The sequence below is a fragment of the Psittacula echo genome (genome assembly GCF_963264785.1).
Source record: "Psittacula echo genome assembly, chromosome: 13".
Classification (NCBI taxonomy): Eukaryota; Metazoa; Chordata; class Aves; order Psittaciformes; family Psittacidae; genus Psittacula; species Psittacula echo.
This window is the reverse complement of record NC_137749.1, coordinates 13,464,585-13,489,411: the sequence shown is the minus strand read 5'-3', so window position 1 is coordinate 13,489,411 and position 24,827 is coordinate 13,464,585. Positions and strand designations below refer to the sequence as shown.

At 54.8% G+C, this 24,827-nt stretch overlaps 1 protein-coding gene across 1 annotated transcript in view; it reads left to right on the top strand.

Moving 5' to 3' along the window:
• Positions 1-24,827, top strand: part of KSR2 (kinase suppressor of ras 2) — a gene marked incomplete at both ends in the record, with an annotated part of 76,480 nt that overhangs the window by 10,592 nt on the left and 41,061 nt on the right. The window contains 2 exons of the mRNA XM_080628544.1: positions 4,453-4,957; positions 18,648-18,829. Coding sequence (XP_080484670.1) covers positions 4,453-4,957; positions 18,648-18,829 — 687 coding nt within the window. The remainder of the gene's footprint in view (positions 1-4,452; positions 4,958-18,647; positions 18,830-24,827) is intronic.

The following is a 24,827-nucleotide window of genomic DNA, read 5'->3' as shown; positions in this document are numbered from 1 at the left end:
CAATGGCCCTGTGCTGCTGGGACCAAGCAGTGGTGGGGCTGTAGCTCTGCGATGTGGGGTGTACAAGGCAACAATGTGCTCCTTGCATCCTTGCATCCACTGTGTTTCAGCAGAGCTCCACATCTCACAGCCCCTCCATAAGCTGTCCCAGGCTGTGATGGACGTGGGTTTTTATCTCCCTCCTATCTCCTTGTAAAGCAAGGACAGTGCTAGTCTGAAAGGATAATTAATGAACAAGTTGCTGCCTCCTTTAGCCATCGTGTAATTCCTTTGCAAGTGCAGTAGTGGTCAATGTCTGGAAGCCAAGATGAGTATTAATAAAGCAGGAATGAGGTACAGGATTAACCTTTTCCATCAATCTGTATTTATTGAGTTATTAATTAGAGGCATCTGATTTCCCAGGGCCAGTTCTGCCTGGGGCTGGGGCTGGGATGAAGCAGGATGCTGCTTCATTGCTTAAATGGGGACGAATTTTGATGGCTTGAAGGATCCCCTTCCCCAGGCACCCTGGGGGCACCTTCAGCATCAGGAAAAGCCCTGGAGCACCCTTACAAACCAAAGCCATGTTGTGCTTATCAAACCCAGTGGCAGCCCCACATTAAAGCCCTGCTTTCTAGTGCTAACAAGTCCGTATTGGATTCTTCTCGCTGTGAAACCTTCCCCTTAGCAGGGGGATCTCAGCAGCCAAAGCATTGGCTTGGAGCTGGGAGAGGGATTAATTGAATGTTAAATAGGAGCAGAGAGGGGCTGCTGTGGATGGAGGAGCCGATGGGCTGTGACGAGCGAGCTGTGCGGGAGCTGTCCCACAGGGAAAAGTGATCCAGAGAGGAATATCCGTGACTTGTTCTGGCCCTGGGAGGGCTGCAAGGAGCTGGGGATGGCACAGGGTCAGGCAAGGCCATGAGCAGCTGCTATGGGGGATGTAAAGGTCCTTCCTGGTGTCTCCATGTCCCCGTGTCTGAAGAGGGTGATGGAATAAACCTCCTCTATATCATACAATAGAGCCTCAGCACCCTCCCAGGGAAGAGCTTCTGCCTAAGAGCTCATCTCAGTCTCCCCTCTGGCAGGTTCAAGCCATTCCCCTTGGCCTGTCCCTACAGGCCCTTGTCCCAAGCCCCTCTCCAGGTTTCCTGCAGCCCCTTTAGGCACTGGAGCTGCTCTCAGGTCTCCCCTTCAGGAGCCTTCTCTTCTCCAGGCTGCCCCAGCCCAGCTCTCTCAGCCTGGCTCCAGAGCAGAGCTGCTCCAGCCCTTGCAGCATCCCCATGGCCTCCTCTGCGCTCTCTGCAGCAGACCCATGTGTGTTGGGGCACCCAAGATATCACGAGAAACGTCATTTTCCTCTTGTTCCACAAGAAAAAACTGCAACTTTTGCTTCCATTTCCTAAAGCAAAAAGTGCTGGGAATAGTTTGCTGCCCTTTAGTGGCTGCAGGGATCCGTACCCAAAGGAGCTTTTCACCCTGACTGCTCCCTGGGGGATGCTGCAACCACCCTCTCTCCTTCCCTAAAGGCAGCACATCCGGATGACCAAATGGAGACGTGCACAGAACCAGGGCAAGATCCTGGCTTGTATCACAGTGAGGGAAGCTCTTCCCTGTGAGGGTGCTGAGGCGCTGGCCCAGGGTGCCCAGAGAAGCTGTGGCTGCCCCATCCCTGGCAGTGTTCAAGGCCAGGTTGGACACAGGGGCTTGGAGCAAGCTGCTCCAGTGGAAGGGGTCCCTGCCCGTGGCAGGGGTTGGAGCTGGAGGAGCTTTAAGGTCCCTTCAATCCAAGCCAGGCTGGATTCTGGGATATTCCATCTCTCCGCAGCTCTCTCTTTGCTGCATCCCGGCACCGTTTGCTCCTCTCCGCCTCCTCCCAGGAGTTTGTTTCCTTGTTGACATTAATGGAGTGGTTCAGCGAAAGCTTCTTCCCTGATGAAGTGCAGTGGGATGGAGGAGGCTGGGCTGAGCGCGGAGGCAGCAGCAGCATCGTGGGCATAAGTAAAGCCAGATCTGGCCCCGGCCAGCATCTCCCTTTGTGCCGGTGGCCGGGACTCAGTGGCCCATGGGGTTGGAGGGATGGTGGCTGGCTGTGGCTGATGCTCATTTCAATATGCCCTCCATATTCCCTGCCCATACAAAACAAACAGGCTTTTAGGAGTGAACAGCACCATTGAGGCAAGCAGGGCTTGGGGAAAACTGGGTAAAGGGCAGTTCGATGCTGTGTGAGCTCTTCCCTTGCTTTTGCAGCTGGGAATCTGCTCTGGCAGAGCAGCAAGGCCTGGGGGAGCCCTGTTAGGGAGTGAAATCCTAAAGCATGTAACAGGCTTTGCAGACAGAAGAGCTTGGGGATCTTTCTGTTGTCATATTTTCCCTTTCAAGTGCATTCTCAGTTTAAGCTTATCCCATCAAGCTGATGCCCGTTACCTGCAGCGTTCCTGGAAGCATCCGTGTGTGGAAAATGCATCTCTGAGCTTCTCCTGGGTATTTTTAACCCTTGCAATGGGTTACTTTTGCTCTCAAGTGCATCCATCGTGTTCTGAGCCTCAAAGGGGACAGTGACAATGGGAGATGTGGTGGCCACGATGCCCTGCTTGAGCTTTGGGTGGTGGGAAGCAGCCTTGGTCTCCTCCTTCATTAACAGCTGCTAATCACTGCTGGGGTGCTGCAGTGTTGAGTTATGCAAATCTATGCATGTGGAGCAGCCAATGGGGAACACCTTGATTTGCATACGTGCATGTTGGTGTGTGGGTTAATTAACCAGAGGGGTTGATGGCTTGCAGCAGGGCTTAATGATGCTGTGTCCTTCCTTGCCTATGCACGGCTGGGGTTGCACCTTCCCCTGGCTGTATATGAAGCCACCAGCCGGGGTGGCCTCAAGGGCTGGTGGCACCAGTGGCCTTGGGGACAAGGAGACAGCCTGGATGGGTGGAAGGGACCTTTAAGCTCATCCAGTTCCAACACTTTCCACTGGAGCAGCTTGCTCCAAGCCCCTGTGTCCAACCTGGCCTTGAACACTGCCAGGGATGGGGCAGCCACAGCTTCTCTGGGCACCCTGGGCCAGCGCCTCAGCACCCTCCCAGGGAAGAGCTTCTGCCTTATCTCCAACCTGAACCTCCCCTGTTTAAGCTTGAAATGCTCCAAGCCGTCACCCGCCGTGTCCCCACTGGGCTGTTTGGGTGAGGAAGGGGCTTTGGTGTGTGCCCGTGGTGGGCTTGGAGATCAGCTCCATCCTGGCAGCTCCATCCAAGGCTTCCCTACAGCGGGGTTTTGTCTTTAATTAATCAAAGCAAGGTGTTAACGTCCTCTTTATGAGCCTCTCGCTGAGCCAAAGGGGGTTTGTAGCAGCCGGGGAAGCAGCTTCACAGCACTTGCTTTGGTTTGTGCTCCGGGAGAGCGATCCATGAATCCTGCTCATCCTCCTTCTCCCGCAGAGCTGCTTTTTCAATCCGTTCCCAACGCTTTCATTCCCAAAGCCCTTTTCCTCCTTTACTTTTTCTTCCGGAGCTTGAAATGAAACATTCCCCTTGAAAAGGCTGAGGTGGGAAGGGGCCAGGCAGCTCCTAATCAAAGAGAGGATGGGGAAGGAGGCTTTTTGGAATAGAGCAATTAGGTTTGTGCTGCTTTTCTCGGCAAAGGTGATCAAAAGGTGTTGGAGAAGAGACCTTGCGTTGGGTCTATCACTTTGGTGCTCTGAGCCTGCTGCCACCAGCCCTTTACTGGAGGGATCAGTAATTAGATGTGGAGAGGAGCCCCACTTAATTACAGTCGCCCTCCTTGATGCAAATGGCACAGTTGGGTAGCACAGGGCAGAGATCTGCAGGAGTGAGATGGGAGCATCGGCCTTGGCAATGGGTGCCGCATCCGTATAGCTTGTTTGGGGTGGTGGTGGGAGGGGGTGACAAGTGGGGGGCACAGAAGGTGGGCAAAGCACCTCTGTAACCCATGTAAAGGACCTGCTTGGATTTGCATGTGCATAACAGGAAGAAGCTTCTTATAGAATCATAGAAGTGTTGGAAGGGACCTTAAAGCTCCTCCAGCTCCAACCCCTGCCACGGGCAGGGACCCCTTCCACTGGAGCAGCTTGCTCCAAGCCCCTGTGTCCAACCTGGCCTTGAACACTGCCAGGGATGGGGCAGCCACAGCTTCCCTGGGCACCCTGGGCCAGCGCCTCAGCACCCTCACAGGGAAGAGCTTCTGCCTTATCTCCAACCTGAATTATCCCCTGTTTAAACCCATCACCCCTTGTCCTACCGCTCCAGTCCCTGATGCACAGCCCCTCTCCGGCATCCTTGTAGCCCCCTTTCAGACACTGGAAGCTGCTCTGAGGTCTCCACGCAGCTTCTCTTCTCCAGGCTGAACACCCCCAATGTTCTCAGCCTGGCTCCATACAGGAGCTGCTCCAGCCCCCTTTTGCTGGCACTTGGGGGCTCCTTTTACCCCCCATAACCCCACCTCTGTGCTCTATTGCAGGCGGCAGCCTCTCCAAGCAGGACTGGACCATCCAGTGGCCCACGACGGAGCCGGGGAAGGAGAACAGCCCGGGATGCCCGGCGGAGCCGGCGCAGCGGGGCAGGACTCACCTCTTGCCGAGCCCCAAGGTGCAGCCCAAGTGCGGGCAGCACCACTGCCACGCGGGCTCCCCGCACGGACCCATGTACACCCACGTGGACCGCTTGACCGTCGAGGCTCACCCGGGGCTCTGCCCGCCCATGGAGTCGGGGCACCGGTCCCTGCCGCCGTCGCCGCGGCAGCGCCACGCGGCTCACACCCCGCCGCGCACCCCGAACATCGTCACCACCATGACCCCGCCGGGGACGCCGCCGCTGCGCCGCAGGAACAAGCTGAAGCCCCCCGGGACGCCGCCGCCGTCCTCGCGGAAGCTGATCCACCTCCTGCCCGGCTTCACCGCGCTGCACCGCAGCAAGTCCCACGAGTTCCAGCTGGGGCACCGCGTGGACGAGGCGCACACCCCCAAGTAAGAGGGGGGCCCCCGGGGGGGTGTGGGTGTTGGGGGGTGATGAGCCCCATCCCAAAGCCTTCGGAATGGTCCCTGAATGATGGAATGGGTTGGGTTGGAAAGGACCTTAAGGTCATCCAGGTCCAGCCCCTGCCTTGGAGGGTTGGTTTGCCACCTCAAGCTAAATCGTATCACTCTGTCCAACCTGGGCTTGAACGCTGCCAGGGATGGAGCAGTCACAACCTCTCTGTTCAACCCATTCCAGTGCCTCAGCACCCTCACAGTAAAGAACTTCTTCATTATCTCCAACCTGAACTTCCCCTGTTTCAGTCTGAACCCATCACCCCTTGTCCTATCACTGCAGTCCCTGATGAGGAGTCCTTCTCCAGCATCCCTGTAGCCCCCTTCAGACACTGGAAGCTGCTCTGAGGTCTCCAGCAGCTTCTCTTCTCCAGGCTGAACGGCCCCAATGTTCTCAGCCTGGCTCCATACAGGAGCTGCTCCAGCCCCTGCTCATCCTTGCGGCCTCCTCTGGACTTGCTCCAACAGCTCCATGTCCTTCTTACCAGAACTGAATGCAGCATCTTAGTTTCAGCTTTGATGTAGAAAAGCCCTTTGCAGCTCAAAGCAGACACCACCCCAGTGGGGATGCTGTTGGGATGGTGTCTACTTTGCTCCCTGGGACTGAGGGGTGGATGGGGAGCACCAAGGGGCTCCGGGGCTGATGGAGCTTGGCATGGGTGGGCTGGGTGGTGGGATTTTGATACTGCAGCATGGGGTGTAAGAATTGCGTGTGGATTTGAGTGTGCTCAAGAGCTCTTGAGCCCTTGGAAGCCTACAAGGATGCTGGAGAGGGACTCTTCATCAGGGGCTGTAGTGATAGGACAAGGGGTGATGGGTTCACATTGAAACAGGGCGGATTTAGGCTGGATATAGGGAAGAAGCTCTTCCCTGTGAGGGTGCTGAGGCGCTGGCACAGGGTGCCCAGAGAAGAGCTCTTGAGCCTCTGCAGGAGACTTCTCAGCCTCTGCCCGTGCTCTTTCCCACTGCTCTTGCTCTGTGGCTCCAGCACCGGCAGAGGCTGCTGCTGTGCAGGGAAAAGGGCTCCCAGCACCGAGGTGCTGCATCTCCATCCCTGTGAGTGGTGCAGAGAGCCCTGCTGCTGCCTCGGCGCGGGGTGGCAAAGGGAAGCGATGCTCACCTCGGGGCACCATCTCCTCTCCCCTCCCCGAGGGTGCGTTGGGATGGAGCCTGGCTGGCCCAGGCTCCCAAAACAGGAGCTCCAGGGCAGGCTGTGCTGGGAGACCAGGGTCTTTGGAACGGGCTTGGGGTGGCCGCAGCATCCTGGTGTCGCTCGTTCCCCCATTGTGTCCCTAGGGCTGCGGCATCCCCTGGGCTGTGGCTGTTGCACTGAACGGGGTGTTTATTAAACGGGGAGGGTGGTTGTTGTTCTGGGCTGTGACCTGTTGGTGTCTAAAGGCTTTTAGAAGTGGATTTGTTCCGTCTGCTCAATGCCTCCCGTAAGGCCAGCCTCCCCCTCATGCTTAGGCACTGGGAAGTTGTATTCACTTGGGTCCATCCCAGTGAGCATCCCCACATTTGCAGGAGCAGCCCATTTCCTCTCATATTTGTGTTCCAGCACCTGATCCAAGCCCTACCCTCATTAATGGAGTGGGTATCTCCAAGGGCAAAGCCCGCCTTCACTTCCCCAAAGCCATTTGATCCCCAGCATGGTCATCGCATGCTCCAGCTCACCCTGATATGGGTCTGGGTGAGGTTTGGATGCTGCTGTCTGGACCTTACTCCAGCAAAAACCCTTTGGTTGCTGACTCCCCAAGCCAGGCAGCACCCTGCTCCAGTGGAAGGGGTCCCTGCCCATGGCAAGGGTTGGAACTGGAGGAGCTTTAAGGTCCCTTCCAACCCAAACCATGGTTCTTTTGGTCCCTGTCTGTGTCCGGTGTCTCTGGTGCTCCCCTTCCTGGTGGTGTTGAACAACTTTAATCCATGGGTAATGAATTAATAGAGGGGAGAGAGAGCCGATGCTAACAGTGCTGTCCTGTGCTTTCTACCGGGGGTTCATCCTGTCAATGTGGGGGTCCCAGGCTCCAGAAAGCCACTTGGAGAACGGGAAAGGTTAATTTTCCCTAATGGCACTTCATGGTTTTTCAGGAGACAACCACGAAATCCCACTTGCTAATCCCATTAGTGCTTTGGGATAATAATCAGTGCACTAAAGAGGCAGCTTCTTCTCTTCCTCCTTAGCCCCAGCAGAGGTGTGCTCAAGTTTAGCTCTTTATCAGCCTGGATATGATGGGTAACACACAGAAAAAGTGGCTTTTTGGGCTGTTATCAGTTAATTCCTGTTTTATGGCTGTGTCTGTGCAATACACCTGCATTTTGGGGTGGGTTTGACTCTTTTTAGCATCATAACTGCGGTGTCTGGGTCCTCCATGCTCTCTGTATGACGGAGGTTTCATCCTGACCTCAAACACGAAATGGGGCTCATCCCTGAATTATGATTTCAGGTCTCCTCTGGTCAACCCCTTCTAGTTTTAGCTGTTCCAGTGGGCTCTTGGCTTCCTTTGGATCATGGTTTTCTGTTCCCTCTTTGTCTCCCGGTATGGAAATAGGAGCTAGACCTGGAGAGCTGATGGTGTGGGGACACCGCTGGGGACCCCAAGTGTGTGTGGGAATCTCCTGGGGTGATTTTGGGTCTCGATTTGCCCCCATCCTGCCTCACTGGTGGGACCCATCTGAAACCCTCTCAGAGGGAGCCTGGTGTCCCCCAGGCTGATGTACCTGGTGAGCCCCATCTCAGGATGGGGGGAAATGGGCTCTGGGGAGCCAGGGATGCCCTTGGCAACAGCAAGAAGCTCTGTCCCTGGGAGCTGTGGGTCAGTATTGGTGGAGGGGAGCTCTCAGGGTGCTGTGGGGCTGCCCCACAGATTATTCCATCTCAGTGCAGGCACGGAAGTAGAACATCACCATGTATCTGTGAGAGCAGGAGCAGTGACTGGGTCCTCTCTGGAGCAAGGCCACCACGTGCCACTTGATTCCTGATGCCAGCTCCTAAGTTTGCTTGTATTCTGTGGTTTGGAGCTAATTTCTAGGGTTTAATCCATTGCTTTTGTGTGCCAAGACCTTCTGAAGCAGGGGTTAAGGCTTTTTGAGCTTCCAGGCTCAGATTTTCCTGCGTGGAGCCTCCAGCTGTTGACCGTAACTCTGGAGTATGGAACATTACTCCTAAAAAGATCCCCTGGCTTCCATAAATCCACAATCCATAAACATCCCGAGAACGGCCTTGCAAGGGAAACAAAACATTTAGAGTGCTTGAGAATATAATGCCCATTTACTACCTCCTGAATTCCACGGGCCATTTCAGTCCTCCATGGGTAGTTAATGATTATCCATCAGCAAGAAGGCAGGAGAAAAACCCAGCTGAGTGGAAGGGCTTAAAAGCACCTCAGTTGGGGAGTAAAAGTCAAGCTGGTTGAGAGTGAGCCCACGAGTGTGTGTTAACCCTTGAGGGGGGTGTGTAAAACAGCCTCTGGAGGCAAGACCTGCCCCAGGGTAGGTGGGTGCTTGGCTCCTCTCCATCCTTAGACCCATACAAAGGGGAGCTGAGCCAGAAACCTCATCCCCTTCTCGGATGTGGCTCCTTTTGCCACGCTGGTGTCCGGCCAAGCTCATGAGCTCCGTGGCTCTCAAGGAGCAGCCTCTGGCAATCAGGTGGGAGGGAGGAGCAGAGCAGGTCCACAGTGGATTGAAGCATCCTGACCTGGCAGAGCTGAGCCCCAGGGGATGCTGAGCTCTCCTCAGGCTGTGTGAGTGCTGTACCCAGGGCAGGTTTGGGCTGGGAGGAGGCTCCTGCAGCTCAAGGCAGCTTTGGTGTGGGTGTGTTTTCAATGGAGACTCCTTATCCTGTATCATTGCGATCCCATCCCAGGCCTGGGTGCAGGTGGGGTTGGGTGCTCTGGTGCCAAAGTCTGTTTATCCAAAGCCATACAATGGTTGGCTTCCTTGCCTTGTGCCTCATTGATCCTGAGGGCGTATCCTGGTCAGATCTTCTCCCAGAGCCTAAAGGGGCTGCAGGAACCCTGGAGAGGGGCTTGGGACAAGGGCCTGTAGGGACAGGACAAGGGTAACGGCTTTAACCTGCCAGAGGGGAGACTGAGATGAGCTCTTAGGCAGAAGCTCTTCCCTGTGAGGTTGGAGCTGGATGAGCCTTAAGGTCCCTTCCAACCCAAACCGGGCTGGGATTCTGTCATATCCTGCATGGATGAAGTCAGATGTGAGGTTCACATCTGCTCTGGTGATGGAGCACATATCCACTTCCTTATTTTCCCCTTGTATTATTTCCAACTTCAACTTGCAGCTTTCTGTGTTGTGGGTGCTTTTCCCCATCCCATGTAGCAGAAAACCCCCTGAGAAACAGGATATCCCCTGTAGCACTTGGCCGAGTCTGGTGTAAGATCCTACTTGGGGCATCTAGGCATAGAGGTAAAACTGAGTCATAGCCCTATGGAAACCTGGACCCAAGGTCTTCTTTACCACACCAAGCAGCCTGCGGTTACACTGTCCCTAGAGTTAATAATCTAAGCTGGAATTCAATGTTACTGAGAGAGGGGTCATTGATTCTGCTGCTCTGCAACCTTTATAATAATGATGTTTTCCCCCGTATCAATGCCAATCAACTCTTCTACCAGGTAGATCAATTATTTGCTATTCCACACGGGCTGGATTTGAAAGAGCAGCATTGAGATGGATCTCGTGCTTGGTGCGCCTGACATTTCCCAGCCTTAGAAAAGCAAGTGGGCTCTTGGCACTGGGGATGAGCAAGAGATTGATGTTTGCAGAGCAGGTGGATGCAGCAGGCCACTACCAACATGTGCAAATAACCCATCTGCAGCGTTGGGTTACTCATCCTGTGTGGCCTCCAAAACGTAGAGACCCGCTTGGTACGTCTGCAATGGGGAGAGCGTTGAAGTGAGGGAATTTGAAGAGCAAACCAAGCAGCATCTCATCTTTGCGATGCATCTCGGGGCCTTTGGTGAGTCAGGGCTATGGAGCTCTGCACAGGTCCTGGCTTGCCTCCAGCTCTCTCAAAGTATGGTCTACACACCCCAGCTTGACAGTGATGAGCAGGCTCCGTAACCAACTGGCGCTCTGCTGCAATTATCCCACTGCTCTGGGCTGCAGCTCTCCTTAGCTATGCCATTAATGTTAATTACTGCTGTGGCATCCCATCAAGAGCAGCTTTAACGTTGCTTGGAGGAGAAACTTTTCACCGTGTCCTTTAGTGAGACGCTGAGCTTCCTTTTTGCCACTTTGGAAACGGAGAGCGTGGTGATGAACTGAGATAAGGGTTAACACCATGAGGTGGGAGGTGGCAGAGCTCTCCTGCTGCTGGCACTGCTGCCTGATGGGCTGCCTCCATGGTGTCCATGCTGGAGGGGAGGGCAAGCGCTGTGGGCATTGTCCCAGTGTGGTGAATAGGAAAGGCATTGCCAGCTCTTGGTCACGATACAACCAGGAGGACAGGCTTGAGCTCTTCACAATTCTCTCTTCCAGTTGCAGCTACTCAGGAAGGACATGAAGCAGCTCCTCTGTCCTTTTCTTTGCGGTCCAAGAGCTTGGTGAGCTCATTTCATCACCACCCTACAAGTCCTCATTGACCCATTGCTGTGGCCCAAGCACGTGGTGGGTTGGCCAAGTGCTTTGGTGGCTTCCTTAGCAATAATGAAGTGAAACACAAGCAGGCAGGGAGAGGAGGCTTCCCCAAAAGCCATGAGACTGCTCCTGCTTCTCCTTTTCAATGAAAGAGCTGCCCAAGCCCACCGTGCATCAGCAACCTGAGACCCAGAAGCAGCCTGTAAGCAAAGCACAGAGCAAAGATTGCCCCAAGTCTCTTCCGGAACGCAGGTTTGCAGAGGTGTAGTTAGGGTCATGCACCTCCAGCTTGGGGCTTTCCTCCCCAAACAGGTCCAAGTGCTTGTGCAGGTGCCTGGGCCATACTGTGTGTTACTCTGCTCATGTTAATGCAGTGGTGTAGGCAAAGTGCTTGAGCTGATCGCATCGCTTTCCTTAGCTGGGTTTTGCAAGCATGAAGATGATGATGGCTGGGAAATGGGGTCTAATACCAATGGAGAGCTCTGGTCTTCAGCCCTCCCATTAGGACAGGCTGGGAGCTGGGGTTGTTCAGCCTGGAGAAGAGAAGGCTCCAGGGAGACCGTGCTGCAGCCTTCCAATACTTAAAGGCGGCTTATGGGAAAGGTGGGGACAGACTTTCTAATAGGACCTGCAGTGGGTAAAGGTTTTAAACTAAAAGAGGGAGATTTAAAGTAGGTATCAGGAAGAGATTATTTACAATGAGGGTGCTGAGGCGCTGGCCCAGGGTGCCCAGAGAAGCTGTGGCTGCCCCATCCCTGGCAGTGTTCAAGGCCAGGTTGGACACAGGGGCTTGGAGCAAGCTGCTCCAGTGGAAGGGGTCCCTGCCCGTGGCAGGGGTTGGAGCTGGAGGAGCTTTAAGGTCCTTTCCAAACCAGGTTATGATTCTATGGGATGGATGAGGAAACTCATCTGGGTGCAAACAAGGAACACCCAGGACTGATGTGGTGCAGAAGTGGCTAAAGAAGACTCAGTCTCAGCATCCTTAGTTGGCCATAGCCAGTGTTGCTCATCCTCAGTGCCCTTGCGTGTCCCTCAGTGAAACAGAACAGTGGAAACAAAGAAAACAGAAGGAGCTTAATGAGAAACAGGATCCTACTTCAGGATCCTGGCAATTAGCTCCTGGAGCAACTTCCACACTGCAGCCTGTGTCTATCCGTGTGCTGCTCCTGCTGCCCTCCCGCAGCACCATCTCATCAGCACAGGAGTGCCGGGAGAGGGGAAAGAAAACCCCTGCTTGGCTTAAGCTCCCTTCAAAGAGTTTCGCAGCTCTATAATTTGCAGCTGTAATAAAAAGTTCTGCTTTGTGCTCCGAAAAGGGAATAATAGATCAGTAGGTCTCGAACGTTAAAGTGCAGCCATCCAGGGAAGTGGGGACAGGCACTTGGATAAATATTTAACTGTTGAGGCTTTGATATGAAACCCCTGCTTTTCCTCTGGCTGGAGGAGGAGGAGGTTTGTTGCTTCTTACAGTAATGGGGAGGATAAATGTAACATCTGGTGGCTATTCTCATTATACAATATCCAGCAAGTATTGCACAGAGCTTGTGCAGACCTGGGTGTAGAAGGAAGAAATTTCTTCTCTTCAGATAGGTTCAAATAATCCACTGGCTTTAACTCTGTGTTTGCCTTGAACACTGAATATGCTGAAGCAGCCGGTGCTGTCCTGCCTATACAGGGGGGGATGCTTAATGGCAATGGGTGGCGATGCTGTTATGTTGGTTTTCAGGCATGAAAAGTGACCCCGTGCCTCCTTTTCTGACTGTGATGGCTCCAACCATGGTAGTTTTGGTCCAAACTCTTCAAGGTTTGGGGGCAAGAAGAGAAGGCTCCTTAAGGGGAGACCTGAGAGCAGCTCCAGTGCCTAAAGGGGCTGCAGGAAACCTGGAGAGGGGCTTGGGACAAGTGCCTGTAGGGACAGGCCAAGGGGAATGGCTTGAACCTGCCAGAGGGGAGGTTCCTGTTCCCATCCACACATTCCACTTTCTACTCTCCCACTGCATCCTTCTCTTCCAGCCTGTGACATCCCAGCTGCTTTAGCACAGCAAAACTCCGTGCCTCCTCATCAAGTACCTTTCTGTCGGGGACCCTAGAGCATCCTCACCATTCCTGCCCCTCTGCTCTGCTCTTGTGAGACCTCACTTGGAGCATTGTGTGCAGTTCTGGTGTCCTCAACATCAAAAGGACATGGAACTGTTGGAACAAGTCCAGAGGAGGCCACGAGGATGATCAGGGACTGGAGCACCTCCCGTATGAAGACAGGCTGAGAAAGTTGGGGCTGTTCAGCCTGGAGAAGAGAAGGCTGCGTGGAGACCTCATAGCAGCTTCCAGTATCTGAAGGGGGCTACAAGGATGCTGGGGATGGACTCTTCATCAGGGACTGTAGTGATAGGACAAGGGGTAACGGGTTCAAACTGAAACAGGGGAAGTTTAGATTGGATCTAAGGAAGAAATTCTTTACTGTAAGGGTGGTGAGGCACTGGAATGGGTTGCCCAGGGAGGTTGTGAATGCTCCATCCCTGGCAGTGTTCAAGGCCAGGTTGGACAGAGCCTTGGGTGGCATGGTTTAGTGTGAGGTGTCCCTGCCCATGGCAGGGGGTTGGAACTGGATGATCTTAAGGTCCTTTCCAACCTTAACTGTTCTATGATTCTATGACTCCATGATCCCTCCTCGCACCACAATTCCCCGTCAATCCCTGCCCTCCCACCGGTCTTCCATGCACGTAGAGCCTCGCTGGGGCTGAAAGGAGTGACGGGCCCTTTGTCCTGGGTGTCTGCTCCTGTTTTTCACCGCCTGTTGAAACCCTCTATTTGTTTCCCGCAGCCGGTGATGAGCGTTTGAGTGATGGCACAGAGCAGGCGGGGATGCGCCATTCAGGCTGGATTGGCACCTGAAGGGATTTGCATTAAGCGCTTCAAACTCGCGGGCCTTTTATTTCCCCTCCTTTTTCCGAAAGCCTTCATCATACATTTAGCAGATTCCTGCATGAAATTACCTCTCTAATAGTTGGCATTTACCTCTCTGAGCATGGAACCGCTCCCAAATAACGGTGTTGATTTACCCGAGCATCCATGTCAGGCTGGGGCAGAAATTAGCCCTGATGCTCCTTGTGAACTCTGGTTTTAGGGGGTTTGGGTGCAGGGTGCTGTGTCTGGTGTCCCTGCTGAGAGATGCATGAAGAAGACATGGATTAACGTAAGGGTGCTTTTGGCCATGCAGAGGGTTAGGGGATGGTGAGAGGTAACGTTAAGCAGGTTGACTGGGGATGTCAGTGAGGATCTGTGGGTCCAGGAGCAGTCGTGGGGCTTGTAATGTAGGAACCAGTGAGCTTGGAAAAGGCCTGGGGAGCTGAGGGCTGTGTGGGGCAGGATCCAGCCCCGTTTTCCCAGTGGGAAGCCCGGAATCCCTGCAACAAAGGCTGCTTGGTGCTGGCAGAGCACCCGGGGCTGCCTGGCTTCACAGCCTCCTGCAGTGGGGATGGGGCTGCGATGAGCATGGAGAAGGGACCTGAGGCTCCTGGAGTGTCCAAAAGGAATAGCTGGGATGTTCAGAGTTGGGATCTGCTCTGAATCTGGCCAGAAAGGAGCCATTGACGCGGTGGTGGCACTTTCCCTGCCATCCCTGGGGGATGCTGTAGTCACCCCAGAATGTCTGCATGATTCTTGGGGGGGGGGTTCAAGCCTAGAGATGGGCTGTGCGTGATCCTTTTCGCTCCCCACAAACCCTTTAGGGCCAGAATGAAACATCACTGGTACAGAACTAACTCCCCGTGTCCCTGACCGGCGTTTTGCTGCCTTCCCCGGCTGGGTTGGCCTCATTTCAGTGGTTGCCCAGCTGTGACTGGAGGAAAATGGTCCTTCCCGGGGGCTGGGAGGTATCAGCACCATCTAAATAGCCCCTTACCGCAGCCCCAGGCTTTGCCAAGCCTTTTCCCTTCTGCTGCATTTGCTTCTCCATCAGCATTCCTGTGTAATCACCGGGATGTTTTAAGCAGCGCTTACCTCCCCCTTCCAGAGCCAAGCAGTGAGAATTTCCCAGCTTCTGGAGAGGTGTGAAATGGTTCTTAATGGGGGGATTAGTGCTGCCAGCCCCCCCTCATCCCCCTGAGCAGCCGAGCGAGCCCGGTTTGCATCCTGCAAACATCTTGGACTTCGCTGCTCCCTCCCCATCCATCTGGGGTTGTTCGGCTGAGATTTCCCTCAGTGAGGTCCAGCGTGCCCCCTCTTCGGAAGGGGGTTCTGCTGCTGTGTAGAGGGTTTATTCCTATGGAAAACTGAATTAAGCTGATGTTTTTCCTTGTTTTGAAGCAAGAAATCACCTGGTTTGCTTCTGTTGTCCTCGATGGGTTTGGGGGGGTGTGTGTGTGTGTGGGGTGACTCCCAGCGGGACCTGGAATGGGATGCAGGATATGGGGACTCGCGGGCGGGGGGTTAGGCTGGCAGGACCACGATGCATTTCCAGCACTCGCTTTCCACCCCCACCTCATGCGATTCCACTTGGATAAATGAGGAGGAAATAGGAATGATTGCCAGGGGTGAGGGAAGCTGTTCCCGGATATTGGAAGTTGACCTGGAGGTGGGAAGGAGGAATAGCCTCCTCCTCCCATGGGATTTACACCCCTATCTCCACTCACCACCTGAAGAGTGAGACACAGGAAAAGCCTAATTCAGGAGTGGCTTGTAGAGGAGGAGAGGCTTTTGCAGCAGGGCTGGGATGCTGCGGCCCTAACTGTGGTGGCCACATCCTGCACCATCCTGGTAGCCACCAGCCAAAGCACATCCCTGGGATAGCCAGAGGCGCTTTGAGCTTTACTGAAAGTCCTGCTGGGAGGTGATGGGGTGTCTCATCCCTGTCCTGGCGCTCCTTCTGTGGGCTGAGAATGGCACAGGGTGGTCTGAATGGTTGGACTCGACGTTCTCAAAGGTCTTTTCCAACTTAAATGATTCCATGAAACAGCATTCCCCCAAAACGCTGCCGGCGTTAAGGCCAAGGGGAACCATACCAGTTTCACACTGGGATGCTGCAGTGCAGATGGGTGATGTAGGAGGCTGGGGAGGAATGAGCTGTGTTGTGTCCCCCTTGCCAATGCAGCAGGTTCCTATGGGTGCCCTCATCCTGCACCAATGCTCTGAAGACCATGAAGCGAGGGCATCGTTTGAGCCTAGTTTTGCACAGGCAGCCCCAAACTGGGCTTGGTTTGCATGGCAGGGAGGGTTTTGCTCTGTGTCCTGCTGCACGCTGGGTGCCTTGTCCCTATATTGGTTGTTGTGGCCTTGGGACTGCTTTGGAGCATCCCAGAGGAGATTGCAGAGAAGCAGAGGAACCGCGTCACCTCTTGGATGTCTTTGTAGCTTGTTTGTGCTTGCAGGGCTTGTGCTCCTCCAATGCTGGGTTATTTGTTGCTTCTGTCTTCTTCTCCATTGCCTTTGCTGGAGGATGGGGCAGAGGATTGCTCCCTGCAACCATGCACGGTGCTGGGACACCCACTGCCCACATCCTCTACACCCCAGCCACGGGCTTGCCCATGGACCAGGGAAAAGGAGTCAAGGCCATAGTGAGACATTGTGTGGCCAACCCTCAGCTGGTTGGATCATGGGGGTTGTGTGCATATCTGAATTCATTTTTCATTCCTGAAGGAATAGGGAGAGAGAAAAATCTCTCCAAAATCACTCATCCTTCCTAATAACGAGAGCTGTCACAGCCCTGCTTGGCACGGAAATGATGCTCGTGGTAAATATTTGCTCTGGAACTGATTTATGGGTGGAAAAAATGGAATTAGTGGCTAATCAGTGCGTTGCAGGAAGTGCTATGGGATGGGTGCTGGGGCTGAGCTGGGGACATGCCTGTGCTGTGGTCATGGCACTGGGTTGAGATTGAGCAGCAGTGATGGAGGGGTTGGTCTGGCTCTGGGGCTTCTTCTCACTATGGTGCTTGGCAGATTTGCTATAAGGACTTGGGGTTTAGGACTTAGATTCGCCCTGGTAGGGCATGGAAACCATCATCTATGGGGCTGCTGGTGCAATGGACCCCGATGGGCTCTAAGAAAGGGTTGTTCTGTTGGACCTGGCTGGAGCAATCATCTGCCCCATCCCAAGGTTGGACACAGGGGCTTGGAGCAAGCTGCTCCAGTGGAAGGGGTCCCTGCCCGTGGCAGGGGTTGGGGCTGGAGGAGCTTTAAGGTCCCTTCCAACCCGAACCAGGCTGGGATTCTGTGATTCATTCTATGATCCCATGCCCAGCACACCCAAAGAAGTCGTTGCAGCCACCGCAAAGGCAGCAGCAGCTTTTCCTGTGTGAGGAAACAATTAACTTATTAAAGGGTGGTTTAATTTTCTTCTGCTGAAGCTGCTGCAGTCATTTCCTATCTGCTGGCCCGGTCGGATGCCCATGGGTGCTGCTGGACCCGGGGCAGTGGGAGATGCGTGGCCCCAGGCAGGATGGTTCTCCTGTGGTGTCTGAGCTCTGGTCAGTGGTGCTGGAATGATGGCAGCTGAGCAGGACCCTGTGCTGGGAATGAGCGTGGAAGTGGTCAGGAATGCAGCTGCTTTCCCTTCTGGCAGGTTCAAGCCATTCCCCTTGGCCTGTCCCTACAGGCCCTTGTCCCAAGCCCCTCTCCAGGTTTCCTGCAGCCCCTTTAGGCACTGGAGCTGCTCTCAGGTCTCCCCTTCAGGAGCCTTCTCTTCTCCAGGCTGACCCAGCTGAGCTCCAGCTCCAGAGCAGAGCTGCTCCAGCCCTCTGGAATCAAAGGCAGGGGTTGCATTAAAGGCTGTGATCCAGTTGTACATCAAGGCTGACTGTGTCACCTGCAAGGAAACCAGCTCCAGCTCCGTGATGCCCGCGAGCTGTCGCGCTGCCCACCCTGCGCTCAAATTGAGGGTCTCTGCCCCGAATCCTCCAGCTCTCCAGTGGGATTGAGCTGCTCTGCATTGCAAACCCTTCAGGTCTGTGTGCTGCTTTGGGCCCATCTGAGCCACTGAAGTGATGCTGGTCCTTGTCACAGCACAAGGCAGGTGGAAGAATGGGCTGACAAATGAGAGATGTGTGTCTCATCCCCCCCTGCTCTGATGAACACCTCCCGGTGCTTTGGGTTGTCTGCCCCATGGCCCTGCGCCCTGGTGAGGCTGTTCCTGGGCTTTCTGCTGGGGCTGCTCACAGTGTTAACCCTGGCTGAATTGCTCTGCTGCAGTGAGCCCTCAGCTGTACTCAGCTCCCCTGCTTGGGCCCTAAAATGGATGTGGGTGACTTTAAATGACCACAAGATTGGAGCTGGTTCTGCAGGGTGCTGGTGACCTGGGTGCCTTGCTCCTAGTGGGAAGGAGCTGGGACCGGCACTACCATGATGCACAGAGAGCAGCATCAATCCAGCTTCGCAGCACTGCGAGTGCCTAAGTCCATTTTAGGTGCTGTAACAAGCAGTCTGAATCTGCTCCATAATCTCTCCATGCCTCAGTTTCCCCCATTTGCCACTGTTTTGCAATGCAGATGAGCTCTGTGTGATGGCCTTGGAGAATCAGGCTGGCAGCCTCTGAGCTGCTATAAGGAGGGGCTGTGATGGGCACAGCATCACATCCAACCCTCTCGGTCCCAAACGGGGCAAGGCAGTTAGCTGGGGTCTTGTGCAATGATGTTCAAGGACTCAGAGCACAGGCTCACCTTTTGACCCTCAGTGAGGCCCTGTCAGGTTTGGGGCACTGAGGGGTGACCCCTGTAAAGGGCTGGCGGGCAGCAGGTGATTTTGGGGATGCGATAAGGCTGGTGGTGATGGGGCTTTTGGACCAACTGCCGCTTTTCATCCAGATCTTGCAAGAGGAAGAGCTCTTGTGTTCCTTAATGAAAACTGCCTTCTTCTGATGAGGAGGAGGGATGGAAGCTCCTGTAGGGAAATGGGTTTGATTATCACATAGTCTCACAGGGCAGCGCAGCATCTCCACACAAGCAGCCATCCTAAAGGTACCAGCCCCTTGGTGCATCGCTCTTTCTCCCCTCCCCGGTTCCTTGCCCTTCACTTTTCTCTCCTTTGTTTCTCCCTTTTCCTTGCAGAGTCAAGAAGAAGAACAAGCCCTTGAACCTCAAGATCCACAACAGCGTGGGGAGCTGCGAGAACATCCCCGCGCAGCGCTCCCCGCTCCTCTCCGAGCGCTCCCTCCGCTCCTTCTTCGTGGGGTACCCCCCTTTCCTCCCCTCCACCCCTCCTGTCCACACCGAAGCCACCTTCTCAGCAAGTAAGTCCAAGGTCCCCTTCTATGAGGTGGGTGATGGGGGATGCCAAGCAGAGGATGTGGTTGTGGGAAGCTCGGGGTGTCTCCGGTGGTTGATGGAGGATGTTGGTTGAGTGATGCGCAGGTGCCTCACAGCACTGGTTAGAGATATGTGGGTGCTCCTGGGCAAGGATAAGCATGGAAACTTGATGATATCTATGCTTGTCTATATACAAACCCATGTCACATCGAATATTGATTTATGCAGTCAGAGCTGCTCCCCCATTGCAATAGCATGGGTGCAGGAGGGTGGTTACTGTCATTTGGAGAAGCCATGGGCCTTCCCATGCTTGGTGGCACTGGCTGTCACCTGGGAGTGACTTTTCCACGGGTTCCTTTGTAAATCCAGCTGTGGTTTTACCTTCATGCACGGCGGCTGCTTTCCTCCTTTTCCATGGTTTTTTCAACTGCATGTGGGGTTTTGAGCCAAAGTGATGAGTGTTGGATGAAGGCAGTCCCAATGCAGACAGATCTGGTGCAAACCACATTGAGCTTGATCCCAATGTCCAGCCCCAGTCCTGCCTGTGGGTCTGCCTGGTGGGGTTTGCCCTTGCTGGGACTCAGTGGATGGGTTTGGATCAATGTGCTCACCCAGGGCACTGCTGCTGCCTGCTCCTTATTCCGCAGCCTCGGAGCGGTGCTTGATGGATCCTGCAGGAATTGAAGCTTTCACAAGCTCTCAGACCAAACAAAACCCTCCCAGAAGCTGTGTGGCAGCTGCTGGGAGTGATTTGCATGCCAAGAGCTCCCCTTGCTTCCATTGCTCAACTGAAAACTCCCTCCAGCTCCTCTTCCATGCTGCGTTTCTGCCATATTCCCCATCCCAGACTTTCCCTCCTTTGCTTTCCCAAAACGTGGTCATCCTGGCTCCGTTTGGGTTCTTCCAGTGGTTTTACTGCTTGGCTCTTGGCTGAAGAAGGGGTTTACAGGGAGCATCCCTCCCTGCCCATCCAGCCCCCCGGCACCAGCAGGTTTTCCTCTCACTGTACCCCACACCATGGTGGGAAGCAGCACCAGGACACCTCTGCAAGGGAAACCCCTTCCAGTTTCTCTCTCTCTTTGGTTTACACCATTCAGCTGCTGTTTGGGGTCACTGAAGTCTCATCGAGCCATTTCTGGCATCCTTTTTCTCCCCTTTCTTTGGCTTTGGGGACAGTGGGACCTGGCAGGAGCTCTGCGGGCATCCGGAGATGTCCATGGCCCTGGCTCTCAGCAGGTTTGCCTGGAGCAAGGGGTATTTTTCCATTGCTCTTTCCCTGTGGCTTCAGCTGAGCTCAGCCTGGAACGATGGAGATGAGCAGAGCAGAAACCAAGAAATGAGACCTGTTCTCAACACCCCCCCACCGTGTCTTGTTGCATTGGATTACATCCCGCAGTGTCATAACCTGATGGAACGTGGCATGGCAGGAACGGGATGCGATGAGAAGTGATGGGCTATCAAGTGACTAGCACTGCTGGAGAGGTGTCTCTTTGCATTTCCCTCAGCTCTCCACCTTTCTTGGCTGCTGTAGATGTTTGTTATGTGGGCTAGATATGAGACGTTGATCCCCATGGAGAGGTTTTAGCACCACTGAAACCATTTGGTCCTGGCAGGTTCAGCATCCATCCACTCACTGACCCTTAATCCCAGGGACTTGTGGGGAAAATAGGAGGGAAGGCCAAAAAATGATGGGGTTTTTTTTAGCTCTCTTGTATTTCTGCATCATTTCGGTACTGGTGGCCTTGTCCTGGAGCTGCATCCCGGGTTTCTGCCTACTTCCATGGTTGCTTTCTGGTTTGTGACCCTGTAGGAAGACTGGCACATCCTTCCTCCTTAGATCTAACCTGAACTTCCCCTCATTCAGTCTGAACCCATCGCCCCTTGTCCTATCGCTACAGTCCCTGATGAAGAGTCCCTCTCCAGCATCCTTGTAGCCCCCTTCAGATACTGGAAGGCTGCTCCCTAATATCCCACCCCTATGACCATGGGTACCTAAACCTCTATAAAACCCCGACAGCAAAATGCCCCTTCCCTTTTTCCCCGGCGGGATCAGCATGTCATGCCCTGGATTGATGTGGAATGGCTTCCCTAAGCACTGAGGGAGCAAACTGTTGCTGTTGATGGATTGAGATGCAGGAGAGGAGCCCGGCGAGCCCCTGGCCAGACCCTTCTCCCCCTGGCTGTCTCTCAGTGATCTCTTTTCAGCAGGCAGCGTGTCTCGCTGCTTGTGGCAGGAGCATGCTCCCATCTGAATCACCTTTGGTCCCGCTCGGATGCGGGTTTGGATGCCTCTCGCTTGTTTTTAACAGCCACTTTGCCCTGATGGGAGCTGATTGCCACCGCAAGAGCATGAGGGCTGGAAGAGAGCTGTGAAGGAGCATCTTCCTCCTGCAGCACAAATCCTGCCGGAGGGGTAAAGTCCTCTCCACGCGGGGCCAGGATCCCTGTGAATTTGGGTTTGGAATTAATGGTTTTCCTTAGCAGCCCTTGGAAGGGAAGTAAAGACTTTGGGGGTGCTCTTGAGCTCCAGCTTGGCCCTGAAGTAGCCCATGGCTGAGGGACAGAAGATGCTTTGTCTGAGTGCATCCAGGCCCCTCTCTTGGTGCGCCTGGTCCCTCGCAGTGAACAAGTGACCACCAGAGACGCGTCGTTACTTGGAAACAGGATTTAGGATTCAACACCCCGTGGCTTGGCTACAGGCACCAGAAGTCAGGTTGGATCTTCTCCTTTTGACTGTAAAGGCTCATGTCGAGCAGGTCTTCGTGTCTCTGTTACCTGGGTGTCCTGGAGGTGGCTGGCATTGCTTTCCTCTGCCTGTCCCCTCTCCGCTGCAAACCCGGCCACTGTCACCGTGTGCATCCAGAGCAGGTCCCCTGCTTGGTGTTCTCCAGAATGGGCCAACGTTTAGGTTGGATCTAAGGCAGAAGCTCTGCCCTGTGAGGGTGCTGAGGCGCTGGCCCAGGGTGCCCAGAGAAGCTGTGTCTGCCCCATCCCTGGCAGTGTTCAAGGCCAGGTTGGACACAGGGGCTTGGAGCAAGCTGCTCCAGTGGAAGGGGTCCCTGCCTGTGGCAGGGGCTGGAGCTGGAGGACCTTTAAGGTCCTTCCCAACCCTTTCTCTTTAACGCTGTTCCAGCCCAAACCCCCTTCACAGGGGACTTCCCAAGGGAGCCACCATTTCTTTGTGACCATCAGTGCTCTTCTCCCCCCTGAACCTGCCCTGCAGCCACACAATCCATGGTGCAAGCACTCCCTGGCTGTGCTGGCAGCCCAGCTGGGAGCTCCCTGCAGCCCACATCTGGCCACAGCTGGCTGCTTTGCCATCAGGCAGCGGGAGGGTTTCCTATGCCAGCAGCGCTGTGCGGAGCCAGAGAACCCAGCTTTGAACGGGTAAAGCCAATTGACCCTGCAGGGCTGTGGACTGGGGTGGGAAATCCCAATGCGAGTCTTTGAGGCAGCAAAGTGGCTGAATGTGACATTTCAGCTGTATAAACAGGGTTGTCACACCGCAAAGAGGGACTGCGGGGTTGTAAAGGTGACTCTTCTTACAAGAGCTGCTCTGCAAATAGCTCTGCTGCCTTCGGCTGCTGCGGGTGATCCCACTGCGCTGGATCATCCATCCCTCCATCCACAGCAGGGATGCTGCAGGGCTTAGACCTGGCTGGGATTGTGTGCAGGATGTTTGCCATGGGCAGGTTTGGTTCCTGCTTCAGCTTGAATCCTACAGGGTCCCTGGAAGTGTTCACACCCCGTGTAGACGAGGCCCTCGGTGCCATGGGTTAGTGGTGGCCTTGGCAGTGCTGGGGTTGGACTGAATGGGCCTAAAGGGCTTTTCCAACCTGATTGATTCTGTGATTCTGTGTCACGGGGAGGGGAAGCTGCTTCTGAGCATTGCTGCAGTTTCCTTGCTGCTGCAGCTGAGCTCTTTGGGGATCTCTTCCCTCCTAGTTTGGCCCTAAAGCCACTCCAGTGAGGACTGGGGTGTCTTATGGAGGAACTGGATGAGCTTTAAGGTCCCTTCAAACCAGGCTGATTCGATGAACCTCTGCCAGCATCCTCCACCATCATATGGCCTCAGGCTGCTGTTTCTGCCTGGGTGTGCTGTGGTAGATACACCTGACACCGACCCTGTTCTGGTTGTCTTCCATGGGATTGTTGAGCTGTTCTGGGAGGAGGCTTCCCCCTGGTGTCACCCCATAATCTCTCTGGGGGACTCAAGCAGCCTGGAGCTGGTGCCTGGAGTGTTTTAGTGGCTGCTCAAGGTGGATGCGGGTCTGTAGGACGTCTACAGACAAGTGCAAAGTCTCCTGGCTGTCCCTCAGCCTTGCGGTGATTCATCCCGGGATGCTTTCCAAGTGCTCTTCCATCGATTTTATCCGTCCCATTCATAATGTGAGCGTCGCTTGACGCCGTTTGTTGTAGTAGGAGGAGGAGGGTTTGTTTATGGGGCTGTCGCCGTGATGGATAACACATTCACACCAATTCCCTGGGCATCCAGAAAGGTGCCAGGAAATGGAGGGGAATATCGTGCCAAAGCACGGTCCCCATCGGTGCGGTTTGGCACGAACCAGCCCCAGGTGATGCCGCTGGTGCATTCGGTGACGGTGTTGGGGCTGGGGGTATCACTGCCCTCCTGATGTGCATTCAGTGGGGCTGGGGGTATCACTGCCCTCCTGATGTGCATTCAGTGGGGCTGGGGGTATCACTGCCCTCCTGATGTGCATTCAGTGGGGCTGGGGGTATCACTGCCCTCCTGATGTGCATTCAGTGGGGCTGGGGGTATCACTGCCCTCCTGATGTGCATTCAGTGGGGCTGGGGGTATCACTGCCCTCCTGATGTGCCCCCAGGGAAGGCGGAAACCCGAACCCAAAGCAACAGGGGAGCTCTGGCTGCTCTTCTCCCCCCGGGCATCCCACAGACAGGGAGTGAAGGGGAAACATCCACACCCGGGATGGCAGCGGGGGCGAGGAGAGCGTCACGGCCAAGGTCCTTGTCACCTCCGAGGCGTGCGGGTGCCACTCATGGACCGGTGGCCCTGTCACCGCTGCCTGTCACCGCTGCGAGCCGGGCTCCTCTCCATGTCTGCTGTCACCGACGTGCCGGAGGCAGCTGTCACCCCCATTCCGGCGCTTCCCCCCTTCCCTGTCTCCCTTGATCCCGTTAGGCGCCGGCTGTTGACTCAAGGATGAGCTGTGCAGGAGCCCTGACCTTTGCCGGCGCGATGCTGCGGGGAAGGAAAGCAGTGGAGGTTTTGGGGTGTCTGGGAGGTATACCCTGGTATTGGGTGCTCTATGGGGATCAATGTGCTGGGTAGGACTGCTCCACTGAAGAGCAGGGTTTAGCCTTTGAGGGTCCCTCTAGGTGATGGGGAGGTGGGAAATTGGCCCTGTTGGATGCTCAATGGGTACCAGCTGCATTTTACCGTGAGAAATCACATCCGTGCCCATTAAATTCCATCTTGGAAGAGGAGAGAAGGGGAAAACCATCCTAAACCAGCCCTCACATGCGTGTGCGAGGGGAATGATGGCGAGAGAGCCCTGATTATCGAGCCATAAAGGAGGTTGATGGTGATAAACGTGTGAGTAATGACTGACACGCGGGCGGGGAGGTCGGGAGGCATCAGTTGCTCATGGTCATTGCGCAGGGTGCTGAGCTGCCAGCAGCAGGAGGAGGGAGGGAGGTGGGGAATGGGCTGTCATGCTTGAGAGCTCACGAGGACCAACTCATCCTGATGCTGTGGGGCAGCCACAGCACCTTGGATCTGGCACTTCTCCATCATAGGGTCCTTGTGACAAAGCCAAGCCCCCCCCCCCCCCCGCAGCAAGACGTGATCCTGAGCTTTTCCTTGCATTTACATCTAATTGTGGCCAATGTGGCTTTTTGAGGAGAACATTCCCTCAGTGCTGGCTGGGAGGCTGCTGCCTTTCCACCTTCCCTTTGGGCATCACCCTGATTCCCTATTGCACGGGGAGAACCTGCTTCTC